This window comes from Silene latifolia, chromosome 8, assembly GCF_048544455.1.
Source record: "Silene latifolia isolate original U9 population chromosome 8, ASM4854445v1, whole genome shotgun sequence".
In the NCBI taxonomy this organism is placed as follows: domain Eukaryota; kingdom Viridiplantae; phylum Streptophyta; class Magnoliopsida; order Caryophyllales; family Caryophyllaceae; genus Silene; species Silene latifolia.
Window position 1 is genome coordinate 61016875 of NC_133533.1, and position 10992 is coordinate 61027866.

Genomic DNA, 10992 nt, shown 5'->3' on the forward strand with positions numbered 1-10992 from the left:
TTACTGTACAAGTCAACAAAGTACGGAATATTCAAATTTGGGCCAAGTCGAATAATCCGAGTGAGATTAATAAGACCAATTGACGGTCATCTCATTTCATTTCATTTCATTTCATTTCGTTTCTCTCCCAACTCCACCGCTGTAACTTGTAAGCAAAAAGAGGGAAAAAATGAAGGCGGCGGTAAGGGGAAAGTACGAGTATGAGTCAGACGCCGTCGCCTCATCGGCCGTATCAACTCTGGCCATACCTGCCGGAGATTTCAAACTCAAAGCTTCAATGACTGACGCTACTTTTATCAAAGGTCCTTCTTTTAATGGCCTTTCTCTCTCCCTTGAAAAACCCGGTTCCTTCATCCTTGACTATGACGTCCCTAAACAGGTATCCACTACTACGCTTTCCGTCCCGATTATTTGTTTACCTTTTTTATTATTCCGATAAGTAAATAATTAAGACCAGGTCATGCTCATCTAATTTTGCTCCATTTTTATGTCAATTCTTCTTTGTTTTTATGTGTGGTGATTAATATAATTGCGATATCATTGCAATTTGTGAGATTTGCACTGAATTGTAGGGTAGATTCCTGTATAGTGTATTCCTGCTTCTGTGTTGTTTTGGTATCTGCGGCATATGATTCGCACATTTAGGTTTTTTTGTTGTTGTGTGCACCTGCACATGTTGTCCAATATTGTTATTAGGTTGTAATTGACTTTTTAAATACTCCCTTCAATCCAAACCAAATATTACACTTGCTTTTGGTAGTGTTTGAGACAGTACTTTGACTGTATTTTTCTTCATGTCTACATGTCTTTTTTCTTGTTTTACCAAAAAAACATTTTATGAAAGTTCGTAACGAATCTATGTATATTTCGTCTTTCAAAGTTTTATACTTTTGCCGGTATTCTTGGTCAAAGTTTGTGACGTTTGACTCCCAAAAGTGAATGTGTAACCTTTGATTTGGATAGAACAGAGCAGTATACAAATTTTACTCGAGACAATTGTCAATGAGAAATAGATATTAAGCAACACATGGTATTTGAGGCATTAGTTAGTGCCATAAGCCCATAAGTATATTTTTGGATCGGTTTCACGCTTACAACGGTCTTAATAGAGACCTAGTGTTTTAAATAATACTCTGTATATGCCTATATGTTCATCTCAATCAATAAAAATAACATTATGGTACCTAACATTGTAATTAGCCCAAAGGTTAACCTACATTTATCTTTTGTTTGTTAACAAGTACCTGCCGGCGTTTTTCGTAAAAAAAGTCGATTGATTTAACGGGAAACATTGAAGTTTTTTTTTTTTTGTTAAGAAATTATGATTGCAATTAAAATTTATAACTACAAATCTACAATTGCTAGCCACTAACCCTAAGACTGTACGCGCAGTCTTTCCTCCCACCATCTTCCCAATGTACTACTATTCATCACTCTTTTCCAGCCACTAAAATCAACCACCTCTTCAACCCGTAGCCACTAAACTTGAAAATCATGGCTAATATAGGGCATGGTGGGTGATTAAGGGGATGAGAGGCTAAGGTATGGATATAAAATGACTAGGGTGGAGGAGGAGTGGAGAGAGAATAGGTGGCAGTGGTAGTGTGGTGGGGAGAAAAGGAGGTGGATAGGGTTGGGGAAGTGGGTGAGTTATTTTACTGAATAATTACTTTAAAGTAAGGGATTAAGGAGGAGAGTAGGAGCCTACCCACTTTTTCCGGTAGTCAAACCCACATTAAAAAATTTTAACAGATAAATTGATTTGGGATGTAACAAGCAAAATCTAATTTTAGTTACTTTTGGTCAAAAAATATTGTTTGGTACCTCCTTGCAAAATGGTGTAATCTTCAGAGAGAAAACCATAAACTTGATGATAAAATGTGTCAATTATTACAAAAATTAGACCTTTGAGTACTACTCCCTCAATTCCACTTTTATTGTCCTACTTTTCATTCTGGGAAGATTTAAAGAATAGGGATAAAATTACTACTCTACCCCTTTAATTTGGAAGAGTCGGGACTATATCATTTTGATAGAGGGAGTGGTAGTTAAAAGATTAGGGGGTAATAGTGGTATTCCACCCATTTTAGCATACAAATTTTAGAAAGATGACAATTAATTTGGAATAAATTTTGGAGAACAGAGGACAATAAAAGTGATATGGAGCGAGTATATTTTTCCATGATTTTAGAATTGCTAACTTCTTGTTTTTTCCAGAGTTATAGTTATGTATCTCTGCTTGTATGACCCTTTTCATAGTTAGGACTCCTAGGCGTATATGATTAAATTTGGAGAGAAAGGGGAGGGGGGTAATTCTTCTTCCCTCCACCATTGGATTTGGAGGGAAATTGTATCCGAACAACATTACTCAATTCCCCCTCCTTTCCTTTCCCTTATCTCCCTCCCCTTCTTTTCCCTCCTACTTTACTATCCAAACAAGCCCGCCTCTCACTAGAGGCGCAATTAAAAAGAGATGCAAAAACCGGAACTACTAATCAACTCACATCAAATTGAATCCCTCCAAATCCGCCACCTCCATTTTCTAACCAAACAAGGGATTTTATTTCCCGTACTTCCGCTCCCCTTTCTTTTCCTCCAAACCCCCCAATCCAATTAAGACCTCAAACTTAATTGTCCGTCCCCGAATATACTTTCACTCTTCCACACTTTTTTTGTTAGCATTGTATGCAAATAAATATGAATTTAAAGGTTATAAAGGCAGAAATACAGGAATTATTAGTATCCTAACAATCACTACAATCCACTGCCAAAACTCAAAATGTATAACTTGATGATGGATTCTTGTCAATATCTACTGTCTTAATACCCTCTTCAAGATGTTCATCGCGGCGTTATATGGCTAGGTTTTCTTAGTTCGTTGCAACCAAAGCTTAGGAAGAATAGTCTTTTGGTGAAATGGTGTTTGTGAGATTATGGAGTGAGTTTTTCAACTATAGTGTTATGACCTTATAAACATATCTATAAACCTGAATAAGTCTTGTGTCTCACATAATAACTTAGCAGTTGATCTTGCTTATAATTTTTGAGTTTTTTTTTTTATTGGTGAGTTATAAAGAAACTGTCTGAAGTAGATAATTGTTCAGCCTGTATTTAACATTTCATGTGCTGGAAAGTTGAGTAGAAATGTTGTCTTCATTTTGAGAGTTTAGGTTTGAACTCGTAATATGTCATTTACTCCAATAATCAATCAACTGTATTTTCGAAATGATAAATATACTTTGACAGTTAAAGTTTAATGTGCTAATTTGCTGGAATTTTAAATGGCATTTGTTACTTCATGTTATGTGTAGGATTTTAGGTTTCAGTTCATGAATTCAATTAGGATTCTAGAGACGCCGTTGAACATGACCTACATTCACAACAGAGGTGCTAACCGGACTGTATTAGATGGAACGTTGGTGTTGGGTTCAAGTAACAAGGTTTCTGCTAATCATATGATGGGGTCTAAGAATGGGAAGTTCAAGTACACCTATGTGCACCAAGGGTTAACTACTTTTGAACCATCTTATGATTTGGGTAAGAATTCGTGGGATTTTGCTTTATCGAGGAGGGTTTATGGAGATGATCTTCTCAAGGCTTCGTATCAGACCGCCAATAATAATCTCGGGCTGGAGTGGTCTAGGAACTCCAAGACAACTGGATGTTTTAAGGTACTATACTGCAGGTTTAGCTTTTATCTTCATTTTTTCATATAGATTTACTTTTGAGTGTGTGCGACTAGAATGCTATGTATGGTAATAATGTTATCATATGAATCATATCCATTCAGGCAACCATGCCGGTAAGTATTATTCCACTAATCTGTAGCCATAGTTTTGCTATTTGATGCTGATTATCATTAATTAATTCAGACGTTGATTTCATTCTGGTCACCTTACTATCTAAGAATCGGTTATATTGAATTGAAATTCTATATGCATCAAACGGGTTGATGGACTTCTGCAAATTGCATTAAGTCGTCACTTTCAGTTGGCAGGAAAGTGATTGACAAAATTAATTGTGTACGTTGAAGAGTCTTATACTCTTATCATTGAAAGTTCTTGATTTTCTCTTCAGTAATACCTGCCTATGGGTGTAAGGTTTTACGGGCAAAATTTTCAGGCTAGGATTATTGGCTTGGGAAGTCATTGGAGCGAAATGAGTTTGGGGCTTTGGGCTCGCATCAATACAAACCAAATAAAACCTTTATTCGTCGTCCCACCAACCTCTACCTATATCCACTTTAGATAGAATGGTTTTGGTGCGAGTAAGTCTCTTCAGAGACCGTTTGACTCTAGATTATTGTGTGACATAGCATATAGTACACTAGAAACCAACAAAAAAAAAAAGGTAAAATAAATAGTAACTATCCATATCATGTGAGAGATCTCGCATACAGATTATTGAGAAATGGTCTCACTTGAGAATTAGTATATCCCTTTTAATAGTCACTTCTGAGTTACTGTGATCCTTTTTTTAAATCTATCTTTCAAGCTTATGATTGGGAAACGTAGAATTGTGATTAATTGGCAGTATGTTCCGTTCGTTATCTGCAGATCTCAGCAATCTTCAATTTGGCCGAGGAAGTGAAGATGCCGAAACTGATGGCTGAGAGCACCTGGAATATTGACATATGACATCTCTCATCAATTATTTGGTGCAAAACTAGTTATAAATTTATAATACTGTCTTAGCTGACCATTAACGATTTTTGTAGTGCGGTTGATCCCAGAAATCAAGTTTCTAAGCGTGGGGTTTATTTGCCCTAAAACCTTTTTTAATGCGTCTTAGTTTATTATAGTTATGGAGGATTATAGAAGTGCAAATTTGGCCTTGAAAAATGACGGACGGCTAAGATTCATGTTCCTCTGAGCTCTGCTCCTACCAATTTAGGTCTTGGATTTTAGATTTGGCTTGCAATCTTTTGCTGATGATCCAACGATTACAATTTACACAACATGTGAAATGGCTTTGCAATTTATTCAAATCTTATCTTTATTAATTCAGAAGACAATACTCAATCCAGGGCGTGCCACGTCATTAATTCAGTTTTTTTTTTTTTTTTTTTTTTTTTGGAAATTCACAAGTATTTATGGTGGGGCCATAGTGTACGAATATATTTATTTCTTCGTAATTCCTAAATTATACAAACATGCGACAAATTCCATCTTAGAACAAATACTATGAAATAATACTATGAAATAATTTTATACATTCCGAATAAATGAAATTAATGGCATATAAGCGGAATGAATTACAAATCGGAATAAATGAAACTAATTACAAATAAATGAATTACATAATTTTTTTAAAAAAATTAAATAATAATAAAATAACATAATTACGAGAAAGAATTACGTTAATACCAACCCAAATACATACCAGTGCAATTTTGCACGGATTTAAAACTAATTCTGTCTAAAATAACTTTCAATAAGTATTACTTCCATCTATTTTAGTAGAATGTACTCTTTTCCTCCTTTAGGAAAATGAGGAGTAGCCTTTCATGCGAAAGCTGTCGAATAGTTGCGTTCATTGACTGTTCATACCATGCCATTGCACCTCTTGTGGCTGTAAGGGAATCCTAAGTGACTTTGATAGTAGACTCTTGAACATACATTTTGTATGTGGTGTATTTCTGATATATTTTTAAATATTGTGAAAAATAAAAAATCGTTTTGGATTTGGATTTGGATTTTAAGTCTTTTGAGTCCATGTAGGTAGTGAATTTGTACGAGCTTCCTAGCTTAGGAAGCTAAAAGTCGCCGTGTTGCATGACGCCTTTGTCATATAGTCGATATTCCTAATAACAACTTGAGGCATTCCCAATCCTCTACTTTCATAGTTGCCTTACCTAATGACGACTTTGCCTTAAAGCCGCCAGGCACAATGGTGTCTCTTGTCGATTCTTTTTTTCCTCCTAATTGTACACGTTTTATGCTCAACTCCAAAACCCGACGCTCATGCATCACCCTTTACTCACTCTCTCTCTCTCTCTCTCTCTCTCTCTCTCTCTCTCTCTCTCTCTCACCACCTCCACTCACCTCACTCTCTTGAACTTGCGGCGAACACCTTGGCGACGACGACCTCCAATGAGTGCCCACCTCTGCCAACTACAAAACAAAATTAATTTGGTGTATATTTAAACTTTCTCCCTTTACTCTTTCACAACCAATTAAACTTAGGGGGCAGGTTTTAGATAGTAATTCTCATTACGGTTTATACTTATACGCTTTGTATAGTATGTACCACTAATGTAGAATTACAAATGTTATGTACCATCCATTGTTAAAATATAACTAATCGTCGTACACTATACTCTATCTGATCTACAACAAACTACCCATTTGATTTTTCACGGTCTACAAGACGACACTTTGACAACGTTTTTCTTCATTTATATATTACTTTTTTGTGCCGAAATTATAGTTTTTTGAAACCTCTTTCTATAACACACGTAAATATGTCAATTTTATATATAAATTTTTAAAATTTAACTAAATATAATCAAGGTCTATATTTAACAAGTTTGACTTTAAATAGTCTTGTAGTAATTTGGTGTGGATAGGAGGGAGTATGAAATATTGTTTCTTGCTAAAAAAAAACATCACTTGAATCCATGTAAGATAGTTTCATTTATAAATGCTTGATTATCCAAAGTACAATGTGAATCTTATTCAATAATGTGGATTTGTAACAAAGGTATTATCAAATTTGAGGAGCTGGAGGCACGACAATGCCATTTTCCGAGACATAAACCCAAACACGATTACAACAATAATCATGAACCACATAAGTATCTCGAGGAATGACAAGGGTTGTTAATCTTGGACTCTGGTGTTGAATGATGTTCTTTGCTTCTCTGCCTTATTTACCCACTAATTCAGGCCACTTCATCTTTATTGCAGTCACATTCATACATAAGTTCAAATTTAGATTTATATATTTCATTCATTCATTTTTATTCCTCAAGTATACAAAAGTAAATATAGAATTTCATATCTGTGAAATCTTGATTACATAGTTCCATTTGTTTTTTTTTGGGTGAAAGGTTAGTAATTTCCATTAAGCACAAAACAAACAATTTTACACACTACCAGTCTACCATATAGGGTATAATTTCATGAAATTTAAATTAGTCAATCAATAATTAATTGACTTAATCCAAGCTTCATCACTACTCTTCTTAGTACAATTAAGCCAACACATAGAACGAATTTTAAGCATGCTACCAATCTGTTTAAGTACTAACTCCGGTTGATCTAGCACCCCTTCAAGCCTAGCTTTGTTCCTCTGATGCCAAATAGCATAATATAAGGCTTGAATCCAAGCAATGTCAACTTTCTTCTTCACTTTTGCCCAAGGTTTGGATTGAATCCATAATAACAAATTGAGAGCAGGCATTCTGATATTCAGTTTACAACTCAATATATGTACCAATTTCTGAGTATACTGGCAGTGAACAAACAAGTGACTATGTGATTCAGTACCAGCACCACAGATGCAACAATCAGAATCAGAAGCAACTCCAAACTATACCAGCTTATCTTTAAGCAGTAATGCATCCCGAGTAATCAACCAATTAATGAAAATATGCTTAGGGATGCACCAAGAATTCCAAACAACCTTATCCCAAGACACAACAGGCTGAGTTTGTCTAATCCAACAGTAGCCACTGGTAGTTGTATACCCTGCAGGATTAGGCAACCACTGACCAAAACTAGAGAAGGCTCCAGCAAATTTGTCTCTTACTCTACAAACCAATTTCCAGCTCCATGAAATATCAGCTTTAGGTATATAGATTGACCAAGGCACACCTTTCATATAAACGTGGTGCACCCACTTAACCCACAAACTATCAGGATTATTATAAACCCAACAGGACAACTTGCAAATTGAAGCAAGATTCCAGGCATAGCTATCCCTTATACCCAGACCACCTTCATTTTTTGGCACACAAACCTTTGCCCAACTCACCAGGGGGACCTAAGATATTCAATGGATCCATCCCACGGGTAATTTCTACACAAAGCATCAATTCTCTTAAAAAATGGTAGCCCAATAAGTATATAAAGATGTCAGTACTGAGTTTACCAAAGTAAGTCTGCTAGAATAAGAAAGCTTCTTAGCAGCAAACCCCCTAATTCTCTCAGTGACTTTCTCAATCAAACCATAACAATGCTTAATACTCAATCTGCCAGCGGAAATGGGTACACCCAAATACTTGAAAGGCAAAGTCCCTTCACTGAAACCAGACGCTTGCAAAATATCAGTCTTGATAGAAGCATGAACACCATTAAAATAGATATTAGATTTCATCTTGTTCATTTGCAGGACAGTAGCAGCAGAGAAGGTGGCAAATGACCTGAGTAAGAGCATTATAAAAGTAATATCTCCTTTACTAAACAACAATAGGTCATCAGCAAACATAAGGTGGGTAAGTCTCAGCTGATTGCATAAGGGATGAAATTTAAAGGGCATGGTAGTAGTGACATGAGTAAGAATCCTACTCAAGTATTCCATAGTAATTGTAAATAGCAAAGGAGAAATAGGGTCTCCTTGTCTCAGCCCTTTTGCTCCCTTGAAATAACCAAAATTCTCCCCATTTAAAACCAAAGAATAAGAAGCAGTCCTCACACAAGTCATGATTAAAGCAATAATTTTTCCAGGAAACTGTAAAGCTCTCAGCATCTGCTCCAAAAATGGCCATTGAACTGAATCATAAGCCTTTTTCAGATCAATTTTCATCATACACCTAAGGAAAATTGTTTTCCTGTTGTAAAGTCTAACCAGATCTTCACATATGAGGATGTTCTCTACAATGCTTCTCCCTTTGATAAAGCCTCCCTGAGCCTTATTTATGAGATCAGGGAGCACAGCAGAAACCCTGGTGCACAAAATCTTAGAGATGGCCTTATATAACATATTACAACAAGATATAGGCCTAAATTGAGTAACATTTTGGGAAATGTCCACTTTAGGAATCAAACTAATGAAGGTATAATTAACCTGCTGCAGCAGTTTTCCAGTGTGAAAAAAATCCAGAATGGCCTGGCAAACATCCTCTCCAACAATATGCCATGAATCTTTAAAGAAAGCACTTGAGAAACCATCAGGTCCAGGGGCCTTGTGGTTAGGAATGGAAAAAATAGCCTCCTTTATTTCTACCTTGGTAACAGGGGCATGTAAAATCTCACAATGAGCAGGAGTACACACTGGTCCAAGTTGAACCACAAAATGACTCACAGGATTAGTAGCAGCTGCTGTCCTAAGCAGTTCCTCATAATAGCAAAGAAAAGCATTCTGAATTTGAGTACTATCAGTATGAGTAACACCATGATGATCATCAATAAGAAAAACCTTGTTTTTAGCACTTCTCCCTTTCAACAGACTATGGAAATATCTTGTATTATTACCACTCTGATTAACCCAAGTGGCTTTAGTCTTTTGGATGTAAAAGCTATGACAGGCAGCCTGCAAATCTCTGTATACAGCAACAGCCTCCTTTTCCTTACTGATCAAAGAAGCATCAGTAGGATCCATCTTTAACTGATCCTGTATAGCATCTAAAATTTTCCAAGCATGAGCAGCACTATTCTCAATATCTGCAAAAAGTTGCTGATTAAGGGCTTTAGGTGGCCTCTTAAGGGACTTGAGCTTCATAACCACTCTAAACATTTTAGTACCAGACCAATAAGCTTTCCAATGAGTTTGCACGCAAGAAATGAAATCAGGGACCTGGCTCCACATATTATAATATTTAAAACTCCTCCTTCCTTTCATATGAGAATTAGCATCTTGGACCACACATGGAGAGTGATCAAAAATACCTTCATTATAGAAATGAGCATAAGAAGTCCCTCTAGCTTGAATCCATTCAACATTAACAAGGACTCTATCTAATTTAGAGTAAACCCTGGTCTGAGGATCTTGTTTATTATTCCAGGTATAGTAAGATCCAGCTACAGGACTATCAAAAAGCTGGCAATGATCAAGACAGTCCTGAAATCAAAAATTTCTTTCTCAGTTGTGTGACCACTAAGTCTCTCTACAGGGCTTAATACACAGTTGAAGTCTCCACAAAGCATCCAAGGCCCCTGAATAGTGGTAGAGATACCATTCAAAGTAGCCCAAAGATCCTTCCTTTCACCAGTGTCATTAAAAGTATAGACCATAGTGCAGTAAAAATGAAACTGAGTACTAACTTCAATAATTTCCATATGAATAAGTTGTGCAGTATAGTGCAGAAACTGAACATGAAAGACAGTGGGATTCCACAGCACCCAAATTCTACCTCTAGGATGGTATGAAGTGTTAATAGACAAGGACCAACCATCACACATATTTAATCTTACTGAATTTTGCCTTTGTCCAAGGAGACCAAATAAACCCACCCCATGAGAATGTAGAAACCATTTGATTTGTTTTTGCTTAGTTGGGTTATTCAGTCCCCTAATGTTCCAAAATCCAAGGCTATGCATTACTCTCAGAAGGGAGTAACACACTACCACTTGTACCAACCCCAACCCTAGGTGAAATATTAGGCAAAGCAGTGCCAATACCCAGCTTAGGTATAGCATTGTTGAGGGCATCCTGGAAAGTGTATTGGCTAAGGGCGGTTTGAGATTTTCCTGCTCTGATTATCTCTTGCCTAGTAAAGGTAATTGGAGGCCTAGCAGGAGTGTTAACCTGGCTATAGGTGCCATTTTTGGACCAAGTGACCTGAAGTTTGTGCTGGACCTCCTCGAGAGTAGTCGCAGTAGGAGTATCAGGCACCAACACCACAGGGGGAACTGGTTGAGATGGCTGGACTTTCTGAGGCACAGGGTGAGACTTCTTAGGGACTCACTTCTGAGAGGGAGGAGGAGGTTGGGTAGGGCCCTTAGTCTTGGGTTTTCTACACTTTGACCCCTCATGGCCAACTCCTCCACATTCAGTGCAGACAATGGGTCTCCACTCACACTCAACTCTTATTTTCACTATTTGACTCTC

General features: G+C 36.7%; 1 protein-coding gene across 1 annotated transcript; it reads left to right on the forward strand.

Moving 5' to 3' along the window:
• The first annotated feature begins 97 nt into the window (after nucleotides 1-97).
• Nucleotides 98-5017, forward strand: LOC141596897 (outer envelope pore protein 24, chloroplastic-like). The gene is made up of 3 exons (XM_074417172.1): nucleotides 98-379; nucleotides 3312-3671; nucleotides 4557-5017. The coding sequence occupies exons 1-3, from the start codon at nucleotides 170-172 to the stop codon at nucleotides 4635-4637; spliced, it is 651 nt and encodes a 216-aa protein (XP_074273273.1). The 5' UTR covers nucleotides 98-169; the 3' UTR covers nucleotides 4638-5017.
• Nucleotides 5018-10992: the final 5975 nt, after the last annotated feature.